Raw genomic sequence first — 24,639 nt, forward strand, 5'->3', positions numbered from 1 at the left:
TAAGTGTAACTTTGTTAAATGGTGTGACTAGCTGGTCTTTAGAATGTTAAGATATTTAATAAGTAAGATGAATAGTATTATCTGTTTGTAATGTGATGGATTGTCTAAAATAAAGTTTTGTTTAATTATTTAAAAAAATATGCATGTATATGAATACTAGGCAAAGACTACGAAAAATGGGAGTAAGAAGGCACCTTATGGGAAGAACACATGAGGAAAACATCATTTCCCTTCCAACATAAAAAAGCCAAGTACAGTCACACCTGTAACTTACAGTGAAAGAACAAGGACATAATAGCCTTAGGACTCATGCCTCTGGAAGAAACCCACAATTCTGCTGTTGTCAGTGTTGTGAGACCCAACAGCCATTATATGCTATCCCATAAACTTCTTATTTGTATTTTATTTATTATTATTTATTTAATTTATATCCTGCCCATTTAGACCAACATCTACTTTGGGCAGCTAACAATGGTATTAAAATAAAATAAAACAACGATATTACTACACTAGAAGATGGCAAAATAAGTTAGGTATCGACAGGAGGGAAGACCTGTCTGAAGAGCCAGGTCTTAAGTTGGCTCTTAAAAGCGTCCAGCGAGGGAGCTAGACAGATATCTGAAGGGAGACTGTTCCAAAGGTGAGGGGCCATTGCCGAGAAGGCCCAGTTTCTTGTTCTTTCTCTTCAGGCCTCCCTCAGCGTTATGGCCCCCCAACCGCCCCTCCTGGCTAGAGTGAGTGATACGGGTAAATCTAGGTGGGAGAAGGCATTCCCCCAGATATTGAGATCCTAAGCAGTTTAGGGCTTTATATGTCATCATTAATCCTTTGAAATCAATGCAGAAACAAACAGGTAGCCAACGCAAGGCCACCAGAGTGGGGGAGATATGTTGATATTTTCTCACCCCAGTAAGAAGTCTGGCCACTGCATTCTGCACCATTTGAAGCTTTTGCATCAATCTCAAAGCTAGCCCCACGTAGAGTGCATTACAGTAGTCTAATCTTGAGACTACAAGCGCATGGACCAGAGTGGTGAGGGACCTGACATCAAGACAAGGATGCAGCTGGGTGATCCGCCAAAGATGGAAGTAGGTGGTGCGGACCACCGACACTACCTCAGTTTCCACGGTAAGCGCCGGATCAAGATGTACCCCCAAGCTGCGAACCTCAGTCTTTGTGGTGGGAGTCACCCCCCTGAAAGTGAGGGACTTTCCCAAACCACCAATGTCTGGGCCATCCTACCCTCAGGGCCTCTGTCTTGTCCGGGTTCAGCCTCAGATAATTGGCCTGCATCCATCCCAGTACAGCATCCAGACAGCGCTGAAGGGATGGAACAACATCCAATGTTGTAGGAAAAAAGGAGATGTAGAGCTGGGTGTCATCAGCATACTTTCAGCACTTCTGAAAAAGCTTTTAACAGACATTTTTGTGGCTGCACATGGTGGAGCCACAAGCTACTTATGCAGTAAATGTGCCACAGGCTTTCCAGCCCTGCTGGCGGTCTCCAGCAGATGTGCCATTAAGAGTGCTTGTCACGAAGATGTGGACTCTGTGAAAACTGTCTCATAATTACACATGGAAAGATGATTGCACTTCCCAACAGTTTAATCATCTGCTGAGGTGTTGCAGCTAGGGGTGGGTGATTGGATACATAAAGTTCCTGCCTCATGTGCATGATTATGATGAAGTGTGGCATGTAGCTCTAAAACGTTAATCAAGAATCTCCACATGCCAGAGGGATTATCTGCTGCAGCATGTTTTCGCATTACATCTAGTGAGTTGAGTTGCATTTTGGAGCTTAGGTGTCAGGGAGAGGAGAATTTCCAAAGCAGAGGCTGACAGAAAGAGACACATTCTTCTCCATGAACACCTCCATGCTCCAAACTGGTGTTTGTTCTTCTCATATATTCTACTCACTATCCTCTTGCAAATAAATAATGTATTTGGAAAAGCTGCCTACTCCAGATTTTAGAGTCTTCTTTGGCCTCATTGAATGATCCTGTTTTTTTTTTTTTTTTTTTTTTGCTTGATCCTCACAGTTCCATGAGGACTACTCAACCTTCACGTGCCCTATATGGGTTATCCTCACCATCACAGTCATATCCTTTGCTCTCAATGTCTCCTTCTTATCATTGTGGTTTTAGAAGATGCCCCACCCCAATTTCTTCAGGTCCAATCAGCTAGTGGGTGGTTTCAGCCAGCACCCAATCACCACTGCTAGGTATGAGGTTCAAGGAAAACAAAGCAGCAACGATGTGCTGACTCAAAGGCATATATCAAGAAACAAATAAGGTGTCAGGACTTCCTCCCATCAGTTGCATCCAGAGCCAGCCAACCATCTGAAAATAAGCAGAAGCAGAGGCTGAGGAATACAGCAATGGAAAGAGGTACTAAACAAGAAAGCCAGATGAAGGATATCTAATTGAGAGCTTGGAGAGTTCCTTTTTTAAAAATTGGCTAAACTGGGCTGAAGGATTCTGGAACTCATAATCCAGAAAGGAAACTTTCTCAAATTCAGCTCTTACTCTTGCGGTGGCAGCTCAATCATAGGTCCAGGGGACTGGAGAAAATTCTCACTGTAGATGTAAGATGAGATTCAGAGGGATATAGGATTGCCTGAGTATAGGCAACGACTATTGAGATGTTGGGTGGAGAACGAGTAACAGAAAAGCAGTGGGTAGTATATTTATGCTATGTTGTTTGATCTGGAAAGTACATAATTCAAATCCTTGTCTGAGCCCTGAAACTCACTGGAAGTTGCTGTATGGTACCTTCAACTTCTCCTCTGCAGAATGTATATAAGGACCAAAAAGCATCATACAACGGACGTGCTGTTGTGGGCTTGAACTGTAAGGGTGGACTCAAATGAATAGCTAAGGAAATGTTAAGGTCAGGGATGAAGTGCAAAGAAAGCAAGAAATCTGACTCAATGGCAGCAACAAAATGTTTGGAGTCAAGACAGTGTATATATTTGTTTAATCAACTTACATTCCAACCTTCAGATGAATTTTGTTTTCAGGTTGGCTGCATGTTGAAGGAACTGGTAATGGTGGGAGTTAATTGACATGGATGGTACAGTAGATTAAAAGGCTCTTTGCATAGGGCAGGAACACAGGAATGTATTTAGATGCAAAGGGATCTGTCTATTGATTTTTCGAACAGGTTTTTCGGTTGTGGCCCTCTGGCTGTGGAAAGCTTTTCCAAACAAAGCCCCCCTGGCCCCAGATATATTCTTTTTGGGTCAAGTTAAGATGTCTTGCTAACTCCCAGCTGGGATATGATGGGTAAACCGTGTTGCTTATATACCACCCCATAGCACTTAAAGCCCTCTCTGGGTGGTTTACAATTTAATTATGCAGCTACACATTGCCCCCACCCCCAGCAAGTTGGGTACTAATTTTACCAACCTTGGAAGGCTGGAAGGCTGAGTGAACCTTGATCTGGCTACCTGGGATTGAACCCTGGGTCGTGAGCTCAGTTTTGACTGCATTACAGTTAGGGTTTATGATGTTGTTGTCCTTGCAGGAGGGTGTGAATATTATTGCAATAATATTTTAATATTATTTTTTAATATTACAATACTACAATAGACAGATTGATTTTATTCTTATTTGAACTTTAAAATATTTTGATGTAAGGTGCTTGTATCTTTTTAGAGAGATATCTCTAATAAATTGAAATCATAATGATAACAAAAAGAACAATAATAGGGATATTTTACAAAACTGTATAAGGGGAGGAGAGGTCTGAAAGGCTAAAGATCCCAGCTGTGTCAAGCTGAAGCCAGTTTATGAAATGCTGTTACCAGTGAACATACTCTGCAAACTCATTCTCGGTAAGAAGAGGTTCTGGGAAAACATACTGTTAAGAGCAGCTTCAGTCGAGGGTCTCCTGCTGGCAAAGGGCACTGGTGCAAAAAAAGAGATAAGAACCTGGAAGCAACAAGTTATCAGTAACACAACAAGTTATCTTTTTGATTTCTAACAAGGCTGTAGTGAAATTTAAATTAAAAGAAAAGTAATGTGCATGAACATAGTTCCTTTACTTGTATAACATGTAACTGCTACTTTTGGAAATTACTATTAAAGGGGGCTTTGAGGTCCTAAGGGTGTTTAAACATCCTTTAAAACATTATACAGGTGTATAAAGACAACATATGAAAAGGTAACAGGAAAGTAATGAGTAACACAACAATCAATGCACTGAGTAGTTTTTATGACACTGTAGTGAGTAACATCCTGCCAACCTAGCAGTTCGAAAGCATGTAAATGCGAGTAGATAAATAGGTACCACCACGGTGGGATGGTAATGGCGTTCCATGTCTAGTCGCGCTGGTCACATGACCACAGAAACTCTACGGACAAACACTGGCTCTATGGCTTGGAGATGGGGATGAGCACTGCACCCTGGAGTCAGACGTGACTGGACTAAATGTCAAGGGAACCTAGTGAGTGGCAGCAATGAATTACCTTTCAAATATCAAAATGGGTATGAGGAACAAATTACTTTTAACAAGTGATTGTTAACAAAGCTTCCAGACTGATTATTTTCCCCACTATTTCCCCCATCATTCACACAATATTCCTCTTGTCCTGGACCTTTCCAGTTGTTTCCTAGTTCTTTTTGCCCCCCATTGAAAACATGGTTTATTTTTAGCATTGTTTTCTACTGGGGGATGGAGTTTAGTGCTGTGGTAGTTCCTATCTCGAGTCCATGGCAAGTGCTTCCTGGCTGGAAGCTTTCAATTGCTATTCCCCCTCGAGTTTTGGTAGAGAAATGGATTTTTTTTTCTTAACCAATTTCTTAAAGATCATTTAAAGAGAACAGAAATGGATCATAAATGCTGGTAAATTTTGCCTTTGTTCTGGCAGAATAGGAATGAATGCATTTTCCCCTTAAGAATTGGCTAATACTAGTTTATTCTGAAGTACAGTACTTTTGCAACAAATTTAGAATTACTAACTTCAACTAAAATTTTAGATTTTGAATTTGTATTAGGGACCTGTTTTTAGTAGCTTGATCAACCATTCATCAGTCTAACATCATGTCAAAAACAGCTCAACCATCAATAGTAATATGACTGATACTAATACAAATTCATCTATGACAATGATGACATCTAAATATTCATTAATGGTTCTGAAACTGTCAACGGGGCCAATAACATATTGCTTGGTAACCGGAATTGTGTTAAAGCTTTTGGTTCTCTGGGTGTTTCAGCTTTCACCTCCCAGAACCCCTGACCATCAGCCTCACTAGATGGTGCTTCTGACAACTGGAGTCCCCAAAGATTTGGAGAACCGAAGACAGAGAACACCCTTTCTTACAGGCCCTTTGGCTTGAGTGCACTTGACTTAGGAACATGTTCCTTTTATGTATTTACTTCCATTTCAGTATTATTTCAAACATTGCCGTTCTGCTTTTCTAGGCAAAGCCCTCCCAAGCAGTTCACATACATCTGCACAAAACACTTTGCTGTCACATAAATCTGTTTTAAACGAACTTGAAAGCAAGCAGTGGATCATTAAAAGGCAGGAGCCTGAGGGCAAAACTGGATGTATGATAATGGCAGCCTGGTTAACACTTGCCAAATTGATTGTAACACATGAAAATGTATGGGAGCCTCTGACTCACAGGCAGTGACTAGATGGGTCTTTATTCTGCTGTTTATGATGTATTCCTCACTATTACTTTTGTTATTTTGTCAACTGCACGACGTTAACACTAATCATAAATAGATTAAATCTCTTGGCATTAGTATATAGCAACTTTTTGGCTAGCAGGGCTTATTTGTTAGAGAATCTTCTTACGTCATTTGTCTGGTAGCATTTCCACGCACATTATTTTAGTCTTGTCTTTGGCTTGTGAGATTGCTTATATTGGTTTGTCCTTTGGGACAGTTGTCAGATATGTCCAGATAACACAACTGACCATGGCCAGAGCAGAGTATGCATGGGAGCGAATCCTCTGCTCATTTATTTGCCTGCCCCCTGTTGCACTGGTAAGGACTACAATTGCAATGCAATTTGTATTTGTAGTTTTTTAAAAAATATTTTTTCTTGGAGTTTCATGCTGTAGATTACTGGATCTTGTCAGTGCGTACAGTATCTTGTTAATTCAATGGTTTTTTTTAATTTGCGAAACATTTTTCAAAAGGAAGGGATTTGAATGCCTAAGCTATAGGCTAGACCTCTCTATGTGTTGTATGTATTTGTATACACAACACTTGTGTGTTATGAAATGTTAGGATATTTGCTTTCTGTCGTGCTGATTAATAGTGGCTGACAGAGGCTGTGATAGTGACAGATAAAGATGAGAGGAAAACCAAAGCTATGCCATGTGTAAGCACTTGAGACTCGCTTATCTGGGATAATTAAGCATTTCTGTGTGAGCAATGACAGTGATTTAAGTGCCAGGGTGTGGTATAGATAAGTGTGTGTGTGGTTGCGCTCAAAGTGGAAGATTATCAGGCCATTCACATTATTTCTTCCTCATCTGTCTAGCTGTTGGCCGTACACATTTCTCTCTCTTCCTTAGATGACTGGATGTTTATACAGCCAGGCTGGTTAAAAAAAATGTCCTTTTCCTTCAGCTGCATTGCTGGTCTCGAACAGCCCCCTTTCCCCTCTCCTTTTACACATTATCTTTTCCACTTTGGAACCACAGCCCAGCCATTCACTGGTCTGCAGGCAGGATGTTCTAGATGCTAGCCTTGCCATTTCCAGTCAAAAGGCTCTCTCAGGTAGCAAACTTTGTATTTATATGTGACAGCTCCCTTGCAGGGCTACATTAAAATCTTTTTGGTGGTATGATTTTTTTTTCTAACACCAGCCAACCAAATACCTGTGGAAATTCACAAAAAGGGCACAGAGGTATGGATGGACAGAACAGTCTCCAGCCCACATCAGGTTCACAAATGTTCATCCTTAAGGCAGTTCCATCCACCCACCCCATGGCCGTTATCAAAGTGAAAGCTGTCTCCCTCCAAGTTCTCACAAACATTTGTATATATGATTCTCCATGTATTCCTGAAAATTATGTTTGGTAAACTTGTATTTTAATCAAACATACTTTTCTAAAAGTATGTATTCTGTCCTAAAAGACTAATTTAACGTATATTTTTCTGAACCAAGATTTGTACTGATAAATTCAGAAAAGTGCAACATCCAAGGGATAATTACATTTTGTCCTAAACATTAGCCAGTCCCAGAGTCAAGAGAGAAATCTAGCTTCTCCTAACCATGCTGTTCTTTTATCTGTTCGTGCTTCGTCCCATCCAACTGGTTTGGCCAGTTCTAGGGCAGAGAGATTTGCAATGATCTGAAAATGTGAGAAGGATAACATCCATGTGACGCATAAAGTTACAGGTTCTTTATCTACTAAACACACAGTTAAGACACTCATTGCTCACCTTCAGTCTGCTTCACAAGCAAATTCCTGAGCACAGGTTGCTGTCCTCTGAAGATGCCGGCCACAGAGACTAACGAAATGTTAGGAAGAACAACCTTCAGAACCAAAGAGCCCGAAAAACCCACAACAACCATTAAATTCCTGAGAGTTTACTAGATAGCCATATGCTATCAAATGAGAACTGATTTATAGCAGCCCTAATGGGGCTTTCAGGTGAGATATTTAAGGAGTAGTTTTATTGGTTCCAAGCTCCCAGTGAGTTTCCACAGCCAAGCAGGGATCTGAATCCTGGTCTCCAGTGGGCTAGTCCATTGCTCTATCCATCACACCACACCCAGGAGTTTACTAAGGTCCCACCATTTCCCCATTATCATCAAGTAGGAGGCTATTTCTTTCCTTCCATTAAGAGTCCTTTGCATGTTCATTTTTATGCCTATAGAAAAAAAAATCACTTATAGAAGAGGGGAGTCTCTGAAATCAGCCAGTAACCCAGTTACATTAGAGCCACAGAGTCATACATCAAGCTACATATTCTAATGTGCTGCAAGAGGGAGGAGGAACAGATGATAGATTACATGTCAGCTGTCATTAGCTTGGCATGCTTACTCATGCAAGGTATTTCAGTGAAGCCTAGGCATTTCAGGAACTGCTTTTGATATGAGGTAGCAACCAGTAAACAAGACAGCCACAGTCCTTGTAGAAACAAAACCAATTGGCAGACAAATGCAAACACACTTGGAATGCCCAAGCACAAAATAAAAATATGCAGGATAGGTCAACCTCAGATTGATTATGCTACATCTTTCTTTCTTTTTCTTTCTTTCTTTCTTTCTTTCTTTCTCTTTCTTTCTTTCTTTCTTTCTTTCTACCGACCGACCGACCGACCGACCGACCGACCGACCGACCGACCGACCGACCGACCGACCGACCGACCGACCGACCTACCTACCTACCTACCTACCTACCTACCTACCTACCTACCTACCTACCTACCTACCTACCTACCTACCTACCTACCATTCCCAACATCTCTAGCCAGCAAAGTCATGTTTCCAGCCTCGGAGTCAACAGAGGATGGGATGGGGAAAATAACAAACTCACCTGTTTCCATCATCCTTTTTTTTAAGAGCTGTGATGAAGATACCCTAAGTCAGGTTCCAGAGTTTTCATTATATTGTCATGGAGGAGGACATGTTTTGGAAAGAATCTCATGCTAATCTTTTAAGAAAACACCTCAAAGAGCAAAAATTGATATTAAAAGAACCAGAATATAGGAAAATCCTTTTTTCTTTTTCTTTTCTTTTCCTTCCTTTTCTTTTCTTTTCCTTCCTTCCTTCCTTTTGCCACCTGCAACTCAGATGGTTCCTTGCACAGTCATTTAGTGACTCCCAGTGTGATGTAGTGCAGGGGTAGTCAACCCTTGGTCCATGGCGATGGGCGTGTTGCGCTCACGCAGGGGGATGTTGTGCCCGCAGTGGTTGTGTCATGCTCACGGGGGGGGTGCATGAAGCTCACTCCACCCAGCCAGTCCACGGCCCCCAAAACATTGGGCACCGCTGGTGTAGTGGATACAGTGACTCTGGAGAACAGGGTTCAAATCCCCACTCAGCCATGGAAACCCATTAGAGGAGTGGAATTGGTAAAAGCACTCCTTAAACATCTTACTTATCTTGAAAACCCTGTTAGGGTTGCTATAAGTTGTTTCTGACTTGACAGCACAGAACACACAGTCATTTAGACTTTACTTCTTATACATTCCCTCCTATTTGACCTTTTACTACTTGCTTATTATATTTTATGCTCTCTTAATTATTTATTCAGTACACCTCTACTCCATTTTGAAAAATGGAGAACTGATAGGCTAGTGCTGCTCTGATCTCAAGTCAATAACTGTTCTAGGCTATCAGGGAAACATATCTGGCTTTCTCTGAACATTTCCTATACTCCTGTGTGCTGTATTGCTGCCCCAAAGCTGCAATTTCCTCAGGATAAAAACACAAAATGAGGGCATGATCAAATGGCAAGAAAGCTGAACTTTATCTGATTGCACTGGAATGCAATCTATCTGAGAACTACTCCACCCTGGTCCCCAAAAGTATTAGCCCTGCTGCTGGATCAAAAAGGTCCAGCTTGGGTGCAGACTGGGCACAGAAAGATCCCGCTTGGGCTGGAGTGCTATTCTGTGTAGGTTGTGTAAGCATCAGGAAATCTCACACCAGACTGCTCCACAAGTGGTCCAAAATACAAGCTATATGCCTGTGTGAACCACACCCTGACTGGACTGCCAAACAAATCTTACTTCAATAATGATTGCAGGGAAGTATCCCAGCGGCCAATTTTACCAGGTGGAAGATATCTTGGCTGACAAATAGAGCTCTGTCTCCCAATGATTTTTTTAAAAACAAAACTCTGTTTTAGACAATCCATCACATTACAAACAGATAATACAATTAACTATTCATCTTACTTACTAAATATTTTAACATTCTAAACATAGTAAACTCACAGCAACAAATAGTTATACTACATTTATGGACTATTATAAAAGTTTGTATAAATCAGAAATAATACTGGATATAAATACCAAGAAATTTATAAACTCCTTACAAATCAACAAAATTTCAGAGAACTACGAAGATCAAATTAACTCCCCAATAACAATGGAGGATATAAATTCAGTTATTAAAAAGCTTAAGAAAGGAAAATCACCAGGCTGTGATGGATTCACAGCTGACTTTTATAAAATTTGCGAAGATGTCATAGAACATCTTCTAGAATTATTCAGTTCAATCTTAGAAGGGGGAAAAATACCAGAGACATGGTGAACGACCAGGATAATAAAAAATATTAAAATCAGAAAAAGATCCAATGCTTCCTTTGTCTTATAGGCTAATAAATTTGCAAAATCAGGATCACAAAGATTAAGCAGCTTTGTCACTAAATACATTCATACAGATCAATATGATTTTATGCCAGGAAGACAAATGTGCAATGCTATTTGCAGAGTTCTGAATGTTATATATGTGGCCAGTAAAGAAAAATGGAAAATGGCAACACACTATTTTGAACACAGTCAAGGCCTTTGATTGCGTAGAATGGCCATATAGGTTTGATCTTTCGGAGAAAAGGAATATGGGTAAAAACATCATCAAAGTGTCTTCCAACAAATGGGAATGGCTCAAGAGAATAGAGAGGCTGCCACTGCCACCTCCCAGCACCTGCCACCAGAGGCAGTTGTCTCAATTTACCTAATGGTAGGGCTGGCCCTGAATGCAGAAAAGAAGTGTTCTGCACAGAGTGGTAACAATGCCCTGGTTTACTTGCTAGCCCTGTCCCTTGGCTACAATTAACTTTGGTTCGATTATATAAACAACACAAAGAGAGAACAGATTTCAGCTAGAGATCGGCATGAACCACCAACAGTGCAGTTCATCTTGACTTGTGGTTCACGGAAGTCCACAAACCATGAACTACGATGTTATGATTTTTCTTGAACAAACGACGAATCAAGTAATTGGTTCATTTGGGATTTTTTTTAGACAGCCCCAGGGCTGTCTAAAATAACAACAATAACATGGCTTGCTCCTCATCCCCACAGCTTGCCTCCCACCCCCTTTCCACTGCTCCATTGCCTCCCTACCTTTTTCTGTCACTACATCCTCCTCCACCACCATGGGCATGACCATCTTGAGAAGTTGCCACTCCAGCAAGCCAGATGATCTCTACACATGTTCCTGCCTCTCAGCTGGGAGGCGGGGACATGCACAGATGGCCCCTGGCTGGCTAACTAATAATAATAATAATAATAATAATAATAATAATAATAATAATAATAATAATAATAATAATAATAATAATAATAATAATAATAATAATAATAATAATAATAATAATAATAATAAAGGCAAAGGTTCCCCTTGACAATTTTTGTCCAGTTGTGTTCGACTCTAGAGGGCGGTGCTCATCCCCATTTCCAAGCCATAGAGCCAGCGTTTTTTGTCTGAAGACAATCTTCCGTGATCACATGGCCAGTGCGACTTAGACACGGAACACTGTTACCTTCCCAATGAGGTGGTCCCTATTTATCTACTCGCATTTGCATGCTTTTGAACCGCTAGGTTGGCGGGAGCTGGGACAAGCAACGGGCGCTCACTCCGTCACGTGGATTCAATCTTACGACTGCTTGGTCTTCTGACCCTGCAGCACAGGCTTCTGCGGTTTAGCCCGCAGCGCCACCACGTCCCTCCAATAATAATATATTTATTTATTTATTTTTAGTTACTCAGGCTATCAGCTGGCCCTGAGCCATCTATACAAACAAACATTTATATATTCTTTATTTATTTTTAGTTAGCCAACCTGTCATCCGGCTGGGGGCTATCTGCACATGTCCCTGATTACCAACTGAGAAGCGGGGACAAGCGCAGATGGCTCTTAAGATGGTGGCGCCAGCTAAGGAAGAGGAGGCAGCAGCAGCAGGAAAAGATAGGGATGAACCTGAATTAATCCCAACAAATTAGCAATTTTGATGAATCTCCTGGTTCATTTTTTGTTTCATGCCCATCTCTAATTGCAACATTCTGCTGGTAAAGAAGGTCTTCTGATAAGTTTGCCTCAGTTCTTGTACTCAGCCTCACCATTGCAGGGTAACTGAATCCCTTGTAGGTTGTTCTACTGAAATCTTCCCATAACATGTTGGTTCTTTTTGCACTGAAAATATTAAGGCTCACTCAAGTGGATCATACTATGACAGGTGAATGGTGGAAGGACATGGATGGGCAGACTTTCCTTTCTTCTGTGCAGGATTTGGAGTTGCATTGAATGCACAGGCAAAGAAGCAAGTTCAGATGCACCAGAAACAGCACTATGCAAGAACAGGAAAGATTCCCTCCTAGATGAGGTGGGGAGTTGTTGGTCCTCCAGGAGTTTTGGACTACAATGGCCATAACCCCTTCAACTGATCATGCTGGCTGGGGCTTCTAAGAGTTAAAAACACCTTGAGGGCCAAAGATTTCCCACTCCTGCCACCGTGTCGTTATTTTTAGCTTGTAGAGAAAACAAAGGTCAGTGTGGTCTATGTTTGAGTACTCTACTCAAACATAAAGTGTTTCTAAGGGCCAAAGAGCACAGGGGAATTAATTATTTTCTTATATTTTTCTAGCTGGAGAAATAGTGCAGAGCGTCTTCACAGGAAAATGGGACCTAAGACACCAAAAGCTTCAGGAAGAACCCGATCAATGTGAAGACAACCTTAATGTAGCTTCTGCAGGGCTGGAAATACAGCAACAGAAACTCCAACATGTTCTCCCTGCAGGCATAGGCTCACAGAATGCCACATCTGGAAAACAAGAAAGCGTAAGACAGAAGCTGCAAGAACCTTCCCACCACAGCGATGGCATACAAATTATCCCTGGAGGGCAACAGAATACAAGACAACACATGCTCCACGACGTTCCCCTTGCAGGCGAAGGCCCACAGAATGCCACATCTGGAAAACAACAAAGTGTAAGACAGAAGCAGCAAGAACCTTCCCACCACAGTGACGGCATACAAATTATCCCTGGAGGGCAACAAAATACAAGACAACAACACAAACTCCAAGACGTTCCCAGTCATAGCCAAGACAAGCAGGAATATCCCTTTTCTAGGTAAGGAATTGATATTGTGTGAACGGTCTGGGAAGAAACTTTGGCACTCAATAAGAATCATGTGCTATCAAGTCAATTGTAATTTATGGCAACTCTTTCCAGGATTTCCTAGGTCTAGAGTAATCAGAACTGGTTTCCCATTTCCTTCTTCTGGGCGCACCCTGTGATGATGCTCCTTGCCCAAGGCTACGCAGGCTGGTTCTTCTCCCAGTGCTGTTTTTAGATCTGAGTTAGTATAGCCAACTTTTTCTCATCCTAGGAAAAGCTCTGTGCCTGTGACAGTGGCATAACAGGCAAGAATGCAACAGCTGTCTTCCTTGATGGCATGTTTGCCCTTGGAACAGTTGTTTGTCCTTACTTTTTCCTGTTGTGCAAAAGTCACAGAGGCTTTGCCAGAAAGGAGCAACCCAACTGCTCAGCTGGGTGCTCAGTGAATCGGAGTCCTCGGGAAATAATTTTCTATCAGGCTTTGTTTGGCACCTGTAAAATGAGAATAATAATGACTGATGTAACAAGACAAGCAAGAAATTGTAGAAGCACTTTGTCATACTGAGGGTGTAATTCTAAACATCACAGGAACAGTAGGACGTTTGAGAAAGCCTATTTAGGATGGGGGTATTAGAATTCTATTTAAATGCTTTCAGAAGAAATGACTAGTAAAGCAGTAATAGATTCAGGGCCGGGCCGGGCAAAGCTGATTCATGCCAAGCACCACGTAAGCCCCAAACTTGACTTTCCTTCCTGGGAAATCTTACCTTTTTAAAAAAGTGAATGTTTTTAATGTTGTGGTTTGGAAAAAAACATTTGCAATCCATGCTTGCCAAATGCTCAGAGGTCTGTAATGTATGTATATATTTGGGGCCAAGGAAGGTGGGGCTGGTCCAGGGGCCCTATGACTTGCAGAGCATCTTTCCACTTTCTCCTATTCTTCTGTCCCAGTCATTAGCTTTCCTCTTATTCCTGGCTTCATCTTTATCCAGACAGCTTTATCCATGCTACTTTCTGTCCCAGACAGTGGCATCACTTCTAGCAAAAACATTTTGCCACATGTGGCTGTGCTTCTTCACCCACCATGAAGAATCCAGTAGTCAGTTTAGGCCAGCAGGGGACAAAGCATCCAGCTGTTCTTGGATTGCCATGCCCATCAGTTCTGTCTGGTATGGGACTGTCACATTTTTAGCCCAGCAACAGGTGGAGAAAATATCATCAAGGGTAAGGATGTGTTCCCGGAGACCAAAGCCAAGACTGTCCACACCATTGTGTTCCTGATCACTCTATACAGGTGTGAAAGATGGACATTAAAAAAAGCTGACAGGGAAAAAATGATTTGTTTGAAACACAGTGATGGAGGAGAACTTTGCAGATACTCTGGACTGCCAGAAAGACAAACAAGTGGGTCCTAGAGCTAATCAAGCCTGAACTATCTCTGGAGGCACAAATGATGAAACCTTGGGCACATCATGAGAAGGCAGGATTCCCTGGAAAAGACAACAGTGCTACACAAGGTTGAAGGTAGCAAGAAAATAGGAAGACCAAGTACGGGATGGATTGACTCCCTAAAGGAAGCCACGGGCTTGAATTCACAAAAGCTGAGCAGAGCTGTTGAGGTCTGGAATTTTGGAGATTGCTCATTCATAGGGTGGCCACAGTTAGGAGGTGACCTGATGGCATGTAACAAGAACAGGTGAAGGCCTCACCATTGGTTCATGGAAACTCTTGTGAATGGAGACAAATCCTGCAGTGAACTGAATGACTATGCTGCATAAGTGTAGCCTGGGTCAGCAGAATATTTCTGTAGATCAGTGCTTCCTAACCCTGGGTAACCCCAGGTGTTCTTGGACTGCACTTCCCAGAAGCCTTCATTACCAGCTGTGCTGGCTGGGGTTTCTGGGAGTTGCAGTCCAGAAACACCTGGGTTACCCAAGGCAGGGGTCCACTGCTCTAGATGCATGATCCAGAGCTGGCTGGGGGAATTCTGGAAGTTGTACAAAACAAAGAAATTTCCCCAAGTTCTGGCAGGCCATTGGCATATACCGGTAGCTGCATTGCTTCCATCGGTTTGTAGACTTCCTGCTTTATCGGAGGGATCGACTCTTTTAGGGTCCTTTCTAGCTCCACAGTTCTTTGCTTATGTGATCTCTGTGGTGGATTTATTTAGGGAAAGGTTCAGCCCTTGCCAACAGCCGCGAGGTCCTTTGAAGAGGCAGAATGTATCCCAAGTGGAATGAGCCCCGTTGTATAGACGAGCACTGAAAGCTGGCTGGGGAATCCACATGCTGGACGCCCTGTAGGAGAATCATCGTCATTTCAAAGAAGAAAAAAAAGTAAACGCTGCAAATCAACAAGAAACTTTTTCTTGGGATGCGGGGGAGGGGGATTCTTTGCAAGGAGTTCGTTTTCAGGAGACTCGACCAATAATCTGCAGGAAACGTAATCCTCAAACCACGAAATCCAGTTCAACGGGATTCCGGTGCCCGGTGCAATTGTTCGCAATCTACCCGATCCACCGCTCTTCAGATCCCGAGCACGTTCCTTTTCTCCCCCCCTCCCCCAATTTCCGGACTGGCCCGATTCGATTTTATTGGGAACAGCTGGCTGGAAGGGAGGCGAGGGACTGGGTGGGGAACTTCCCCCTTGCTTTTTCCCTTTGCGGGGCCAGAATCGCCGCTCTTCTGCCTGCGCCAGAGGGTGCGGGCGGCAGATGCGCGGCAAAGGGAGACCTCCACCGCAGGATGTACGGACTCCAAACGGCGTGCCCTGCTGATGCCCAGCCTCAACGCGACGAAGGAGCAAATCGTAAATGCTCTGGTGCCTGAGGTGGTCTCGGAGGCTAAGGGAAGGAGCGAGAGGTCCTGAGGGGGAGAGGCTTTGCTTTTTAAAGGTGACATTTAGAAAGAAATCGGGTGGATCGTGTATTGCTTTGGTCGTGAGAAGGGCTCGTGGTGTAAGTGGCTCATGGAGAGATGCCATCGACGGAATGTCCCGTTTCCAGATGCATTTCGGCCTGCGACGCCGGTCAGTCCAGGCTTGCGCACCTAATAGGGAGGGATCGAACTGGCTGCGCTCGGGAAAAAAACAACAAGCAAGCGTCTTGGACTGCACCGCTGCCCACCTCTGGATCTCATATGAACACTGGTTGATTTGCAGTCACCGGGTTCTGTTCAGGGGCTGCTCGGTAACAACCCCAAATATTGAATGCCAGCTTCCATGGGATGAAGGAAGCTGAAGGCCAACAACATTTCGAGGGCTACAAGCTTTTCCTTTCCTGGCTAAACTTTCTGCCCAAGAAGATCACACAGATTGAATCTTTCTTCCATGCATCTCTCTACCAGCCCTTCCTATTCTATTTAAAGTCTTGTGTCACTTCCTACATCTTTCTCAGTAGCTCTAATCCTCATACCACATGCAAAACAAGCCAAAGTGATTCTCCACTTGGATGCTTGTTCACATACCTTTGGATATACTGTATATGCAGCATATATCTGACTGCATCCTTTAGGGTTCATCCTTTCTTTCTTTCTTTAGCATTCATCTGCCACACTCACTGTTCTAAAAGAGGGCACTGTTAGCATCCTTCAGAAGCATGCCTATGGTACCCAAATGGATGATTATGCATGTTGGTTATTTGGCTTGGTTAATATGGGAATAGGTGTGTTCACATTTATTTGTTTGTTTAGAATATTTTACTCCACCTTTCTCCTTAAAAGGACCCAAGGTGACTTATATCATTAAAAAGACAATATTTAAAAGCTAAAAACAGTAAGTATACAATATTTAAAATAAATTAAACAGGTACAGTATTGAAAACTGTAAATAAAACCAGTGTCAAAATATATTTAAAAGCAACCTGAAGATTGATGGGATGTGTAGTGCAAATAGGTGAGAAATTAATGGTAATATAAGCAGCACGCTTTGCTTTGCTTTAATATGTACTAAATCATAAATGCCTTTGTTGTAAGAGAGGGAAACAAAATCGTATGTAGAACCCATAGAATCATGAAGTCTGAAGTGTCCTATAAGGCCACTGAGTCCAAACCCCTACTCAGTGCAGCAATACAAATCAACGGATATCTGTCAGGTGGTTGTCTAAATTTCTCTTGAATGCCTCCAGTGTTGGTGCACTTTCCACCTCGCGAGGTAATTGGTTCCATTGCTGTACTGCTCTAACAGGATGTTTTTCCTCATATTCAACTGAAATCTGCCTTCCTGTAACTTGAGCTCATTGCTGCATGTTCTGCATTCTGGGATGATTGAGAATAGATCCTGCCCCTTCTCTGTATGATAGCTTTTCAAGTATTTGAAAAGTCCAATCATATCTCCCCCCAGTCTTCTTTTCTCAAGGCTAAACATGCCCTATTTCAATCTTTTCTCATAAGGCTTGGTTTCCAGCCCCCTGATCATCCTTGTTGCCCTCCTTTGAACTTGTTACAATTTGTTGCCTTCCTTCTTGAAGTACTTTGTCTAGAACTGGACACAGTACTCAACACAAGGTCTAATCCTGGACACAGTACTCAACACAAGGTCTAACCAATGCTGAGGAACTGGTACCTCATGGGATTTGGAGACTATACTTCTGTTAATTCAGCCTAAAACAGCATTTGCCTTTTTTGTAGTCACATCACACTGTTGGCTCATATTCAGCTTGTGATCTACAATGACTACAAGATCCTTCTTGCTCATTATTGTTAGTATTACTAATTGCCATCAGGTTGCATAGAGACCCACAGTGGACCTGATGGAACAGGAAGGGGGGAGGGCGTTGGAGGGGGCAGCCATTGAGGTGGTGCTGGGTAGGGGAAGGAATGGTGGTGGGGGTAGAACATGCCCGCGTAGGAGAAGAGAGGTTAGATATCTTACATCTATCCCCTCTTCTAGTCCTACCTCCAACCAAATGGTATCAGGTGACCATATCAGCAAACCCTCGAGCCACACAGTGCTGCTGATGAACGCCAGGTCAGTACAAAACAAAACTGCCCTCATCCATGATGTAATTCTGGATGAGGGGGCTGACCTGGCGTGCATTACTGAGACCTGGGTGGGAGAGGAAGGTGGTGTCCCCCTCTCCCAGCTGTGTCCTCCTGGGTACTCAGTCCAGCACCAGTGTCGCTCAGAGGGTCGGGGAGGGGGAGTTGCTATAGTCTATAGGAGTTCTATCTCCTTGACCAGGCTTCCTATCCCTTTGAGAGGAGGTCTTGAGGGCCTGTATTGTGTGTTGGGCTCACGAGACAGATTAGGGATTCTGTTGGTGTACTGCCCACCCTGCTGCGTACCAACAGTCTCCCTACCTGAGCTGACGGAGGCAGTCTCGGACCTGGTGTTGAGGACTCCCAGGCTGCTGGTGCTGGGGGACCTCAACATCCATGCTGAGGCTGCCTTGACTGGGGCAGCTCAGGACTTCATGGCCGCCATGACAACCATGGGGCTGTCTCAATGTGTCATCGGCCCGACACATGAGAAGGGCCACACCTTGGACCTGGTTTTCACAACGGGACTGGAAGGTGGTGGTTTGGATGTGGAGGGGCTGGTCGTGACCCCATTGTCATGGTCAGACCACTTCCTGGTCAAATTTAGTCTATTAGCTTCTTCTTCCCTCTGCAAGGGTGGGGGATCGATTAAGATGATCCACCCCCGGAGACTAATGGATCCGGATGGTTTCCTGAATGCTCTGGGGGAGTATCCGTCTGATATGGTTGGCGCTCCTGTCGAAGCTCAGGTCACCCTATGGAATAGGGAGATGACCCGGGCGGTTGACACGATTGCGCCTAAGCGCCCTCTCCCTGCTCGCCGAGCCCAGACAGCTCCCTGGTATACTTCTGAACTGCGGGCGATGAAGCAAGAGGGGAGACGGCTAGAGCGCAGGTGGAGGAAGTCCCGCTGGGAATCCGATCGAACACGACTTAGAGCCCATTATCAGGCCTATTTCGTGGCAATACGGCTGGCGAAACGGCAATATTTCTCCAGCCGTATTGCTTCCTCAGAATGTCGTCCAGCAGAGCTGTTTCGGGTGGTCCGGGATCTTCTTCAACCGGGAAACCCGGTGGAGGTCCCGGACTGCTCATCAGCTCGCTGTGATGAGTTTGCTATTCATTTTGAGGAAAAAATCGCTCAGATTCGCAGTGGGCTGGACTCCACTGTTACTGCAAAATCGGAAGATGTGTCCAGTGGGCCGTGCTTAGGTCAAACTTTAATGGATGAGTTTCAATTGTTGAGACCCGAGGATGTGGACAGGGTGCTTGGATCTGTCTGTTCTACCACCACGCCGCTCGACCCTTGCCCATCTTGGCTAATTGGAAGATCTGCCAGGGGGGTTCGCACTTGGGTCCAGGAGGCCGTGAACGCCTCTCTGAGAGAGGGAGTGGTCCCTACCGCCTTGAAAGAGGCGGTAATTCGACCACTCCTTAAAAAGCCTAACCTGGATCCAAGGCTGGTGATTAACTACCGACCAGTGGCGAACCTCCCTTATTTGGGCAAGGTGTTGGAGCGGGTTGTGGCCGGGCAACTCCAGGCGCTGCTGGATGAAACGGATTTTCTGGATCCATTTCAATCGGGTTTCAGGCCGGGTTTTAGTACAGAGACAGCCTTGGTCGCCCTGTATGATGACCTTTGCCGGGAGAGAGACAGGGGGAGTGTGACCCTGTTGATACTCCTGGACCTCTCAGCGGCTTTCGACACCATCGACCATGGTGTCCTTCTGGATAGGCTGGCTGGGTTAGGAGTTGGGGGCACTGTTTTATGGTGGTTCCGCTCCTTCCTAGCTGACCGTATCCAGAGGGTGGTGCTGGGGGACAGTTGCTCTGCCCCATGGCAGTTATGTCATGGGGTTCCTCAGGGCTCGATACTGTCCCCCATGCTGTTTAACATCTACATGAAACCGCTGGGAGAGGTCATCAGGAGGTTTGGGCTGAGGAGTCAGCAATATGCTGACGACACTCAGCTCTACCTCTCGTTTTCCACCAATCCAGGTGAGGCGGTTTCTGTGCTGAACTCGTGTCTGGACCTGATAATGGACTGGATGAGGGTTAATAAATTGAAACTCAATCCAGACAAGACGGAAGTGCTGTTAGTGGGTGCTTCGCCGGACAGGTTGGAGGGCCACTTCCCTGTCCTGAATGGGGTTACACTCCCCCTAAGGGACAGGGTCCGCAGCTTGGGGGTGCTCCTGGACCCCAGTCTAACACTGGAAGCCCAGGTGGACTCGGTGGCCAGGGGCGCCTTCCTCCAGCTGCGGAAACTATACCAGCTACGGCCCTACCTGGACGAGCGGAGTCTCATGACAGTTACACATGCACTGGTAACATCTCGTATTGATTATTGCAATGCGCTCTACGTGGGGCTGCCTTTGAAGACGGTCCGGCGACTGCAACTGGTCCAGAATCGAGCTGCGCGGCTGGTGAGTGGTGGGGCCGCCAGAGAGCACATCAAGCCGATTCTGTATAATTTACACTGGTTACCAGTTGCTGTCCGGGCCCAATTCAAAGTGCTTGTTTTGACATATAAAGCCCTAAACGGCTTGGGCCCTGGATACTTGAAGGACCGCCTCCTTCCATATGAGCCTACCAGGCTGTTAAGATCTAGCCAGGGGGCCCTTTTGAAAGAGCCATCCCTCAAGGAGGTAAGAGGGATGGCTTGTAGACAAAGGGCCTTCTCGGCAGCTGCCCCCAGACTATGGAACGCCCTCCCAACTGAAATTCGCCTGGCGCCGACACTGATGATATTTCGACGCCAGGTCAAAACCTTCCTGTTCCAGAAGGCTTTTAATTGAAATAACATTAACTGTGGGTCTTAATGATGGCAATTTTAATTGTATTTTTAATTGTATTTTAATTGTATTTTAACTGTATTTTAATTATTTTATTTTATTGCATTGAATTTTAATTGTTGTGAGCCGCCCAGGGACCTTTGGGTAGAGTGGGCGGCATATAAATTAAATAAATAAATAAAAATAAAATAAATAAATAAATACTATTGCTGAGCCAGGTATCCCCCATCTTGTAACTGTGTGTTTGGTTTCTTTTTCCTAGGTGTAGTACTTTGTACTTATCCCTGTTCAATTTCATTCTGTTCTTTTCAGCCCAGTGTTCAAGCCTATCTAGGTCATTTTGAATTTTATTTCTGTCTTCCAGAGTGTTAGCTATTCCTCCCAATTTTGTGTCATCTGCAAATTTGGTTAGCACTCTCTGTATCCCCTGATCCACATCATTAATAAAAATATTGAATAGCACTGACTGAACCCTGAGGTACTCCACTTGTTACCTCCTCCCAGTTTGTGAAGAGGAAACAAACAGCAAGAGATGACTGGATGAAAATTTAATTTTTTTATAATTTTACTGTGTTTCTGTGTCCTCTTCCATTCAGTCTATCCTCCCTCCCATTTGCTGGTTAGGATGTCCCCCCCCCCGCCTGACTTTCAGTGTTTTCTATGCTGTTGTTTTAGTTGTTGATAAAAGTTGTGAAGGAAAATGCTGGCGTACTGTCCGAGTATTACTAAATGAGAGGAAAACATGATCGTAATTATTTGATTTATTTGAAGCATTTATTTCTTTACTTGTTTATTTATTTTACTTATTTTAATTTATTTTACTTTACTTATTTATTTATTTATTTACTTCTCCTTCTCCAACAACAAAAGCATGCTCCTAGATGAATTTACAGTAAAAACAAAAGTTTCCATTTGGAGGCAATTTAAAAAGGGATAAGGAACAAAGAGAAAAGCAGTGGGGGCGTTGTGTGTCTTCCATTAGAGGGGGTGGAATTATTTGCCTTTCCTTTCCTTCTGCTGCAAAACACCGGCACTCCTGCCAGGGACAACAGAGAGAAAAACATTCAAGAATGTGATATTTCAGCAAGTAGGGCCAGAGGAATAGCCCTGCTCCATTTTGTGTTCCAACATGATGGGACACTGTTCCTAGAAAAATAATGGGAGAAGTTTTGGTTTGAAGAGGGGGAAAGTATTTGGTGAATCTTTTCCCACAGTTGCTGAGCACTGAGTAAGGCGCATAGTGGCCAATACAATTTTAAAAAGACAAAGCCGTTTTTAAAAAAGATAATGCAGTTATGGGCAATTATATCATGTTCTGTGCTTGTTTGTGGGTGGGAGGATGGGCGGGTCTTCTGCATTTTAGATATTTGAGCATCTCCTTTCTCTTCAGCATGAACCCTTATGCTGGTCTTGTGGATTGCTTGCGTGCTACCTGGCTAACAGGAAAGACACGTCCTATGGAGTATCGGAAAGAGCAGCTGGAGGGGCTGAGTCGCTTCGTGGAGGAGAGGAAGACAGACATCCTGCACGCCCTGCATGAAGACCTACGCAAAGTAAGGGTGGCTGTCCAGCCAGAGGTTCTGACAGAAACTTCAGATCTCGTCCAGGGCAGGGGAGCCACTTCAGAGGTGGAAGGGTGTGGATCACGCTGGGTGTAGACATCACTGATACATTTTCTCCCCTTTTCTTTCTTATTCACAGCCTGTTTTTGAGTCAGAGCTCTCTGAGATTTCTATCGTGCAGAATGAGGTGAACAATGCCCTCAACAACCTGAGCTATTGGATGAAGGATGAATCCGTGTCCAAGAACATGGTAAGGAGGTACAGAGCTGAGAAAGGAGGAAATGAGGGAAAGGATAACTCTGTGTTTAACAAGAGGAAGGTCAGGAGGGGCCGTGCTTTCATCTGTGCTTGTTTTGAAGGGCTGAAGTATTCAGCTGGTTTGGTTTTATTGTGTCTTTAGATCAAATAGAGCTTGAACTGTCAACTTGAAACTAAAATGACTAACTCGAGAAATAGAGGCTCTAGAAAAGAAAATAAGTCTAGAAAAAAATAAGACAGCAATAAGACAAGAGGAAGACCAACTATGAGATAGATTGATTCAATAAAGGAAGCCACAGCCTGTAGTTTACAAACTGAGCATGACTATTAATGGTAGGAACTTTGGAGGTCATTAATTCATAGAGTTGTCATGAATTGGAAGCAATCCGATAGCACATAATAACAGGTTTGCAAAGGTACTCCTATGGGTCTCAAACTATAGCTTCCAGTGCTTTGTCTTCAGCACCTTATCTAATGTGCGCTACCTTGGCTTTCAACTGCATTAGTAAAATTATTTTTTTAAAATCCCAGTTTAAATCCATTTAAGCAGTGTGCTTTCAAACCAGTGGTGAGCGATTTATAGCCCTCCAGCTGCTGAACTGCCCCTGCATCTAGAAAAGCCAATGATGAATGGTGGTGGGAGTTGCAGTTCAAGAACATCTGGAGCCCATCCTTCTCTTCAAAGCATTTTCTCATTTTTTGGTAATGTGAATATAATACCTACAATGGGCTTTTCCCGATGGGGCATTCATAACCCCCTTGTGTTTCCTGATATGCAGATCTTACCAAGATTTATACCGTCATCCAAATTACGTTGCTCATTATCCCAGTATGAGGAAGAAACCAGTTGTTTTTTTGGGTGGAGATTTGCTTTCCACCCCTTGGTCACTTTTCCTTCCAGTTTGAAACGTGCCTTTCCTTTTTCTTCTAAAAATATCCTGACTGTGAAATTGAATGCAGAGGGCATTAGAAGGGTCTCTACAGTGTTGGCCTGAGCGCCTGGGACTACGGCAACAATGATGGCTGCTGGGGGAGTGTGGCTGGTGGAGAGGCCTCCTTCTGCGCACCGTAGGCCGCCACCTGCCTCACATCTCTCTAGGAGAGGAAGTGGCAACAGAAGCAGTGAGAGGGTGTTTCCTTGCCTGAGAGGCATGATCTGGGCTGTTGAGTGAAGAAGACGTGAGCATGTGAGCTGAAGGGTCCCCAAGTGAGGATGGGGCTGCAGGCAGAAAATGACCCCGGATTGGGCAGGGCTCCTCTCCCTGCTGAGGCATAGGCAGGTACTGTAGAAAAGGGCATTTCCTGCCCTACTGGATGACAGAAATCCAGAGCTGGCACTGCTTTGCCTTAGCTCCAAATGAAGCAAATCTGCCCATTCAAGCAGCAGAACCAAAAATTTATCAAAAGCACTGCTATCAAAAGATAGACTGAGTTTAAGAGCAGAGAATGTGATGCTTCATTTTCTTCTCAGTGACATGAGATAGGGATGTATGGTAGAGGTATCCACGGAGGTCACCATATCTTCCTATTATACCTTTGAAATCCCCCGTTTCCCATTTAAAAAAAGGAAAAGCAAATTAATGTAAAAGGAATGCATTTTCTTCTTTTAGTAACCCCCAGTGGGGCACTGCAGCTGCCTAGGTTGGTGGTGGTAGCTTTGGTTGGGTTCCCTCAACAATGGCAGCAGTGAGAGGATAAAATAAAACAGAACAAAACAAAAAAAATTGAGCTCCGGAGAGGATGGTTAGAGAGACTTCAGCTGGATATTCAAGGAGCTTAACTCAGGACACAGATCCCCATAATTAGCAGTCACTCTTCTGAAATTACAGGAAGCAGCAAATACAGGTAAACACCTATCTGGAAGAGCCCCAATGTCTATAACGTATATTCAGTTAAAATAGCATCATCATCATCATCCATGCATTTTTATTACTTTTCTATCCTTAATTAACTGTGTTCTCATTGCACATAAATGAGCCAAGAGAGATGAAAAATGCTTTTA

At 43.8% G+C, this 24,639-nt stretch overlaps 1 protein-coding gene across 1 annotated transcript in view; it reads left to right on the forward strand.

Annotated features, from left to right (window-relative positions):
- ALDH3B1 (aldehyde dehydrogenase 3 family member B1) overlaps positions 1-24,639 on the forward strand; it is a 70,314-nt gene that overhangs the window by 28,430 nt on the left and 17,245 nt on the right. Inside the window, exons 3-5 of the mRNA XM_072985369.2 lie at positions 12,572-13,058; positions 22,208-22,370; positions 22,519-22,629. Coding sequence (XP_072841470.2) covers positions 12,850-13,058; positions 22,208-22,370; positions 22,519-22,629 — 483 coding nt within the window. The 5' untranslated portion in view covers positions 12,572-12,849. The remainder of the gene's footprint in view (positions 1-12,571; positions 13,059-22,207; positions 22,371-22,518; positions 22,630-24,639) is intronic.

This window comes from Pogona vitticeps, chromosome 1 (assembly GCF_051106095.1).
Source record: "Pogona vitticeps strain Pit_001003342236 chromosome 1, PviZW2.1, whole genome shotgun sequence".
Lineage (NCBI taxonomy): Eukaryota > Metazoa > Chordata > Lepidosauria > Squamata > Agamidae > Pogona > Pogona vitticeps.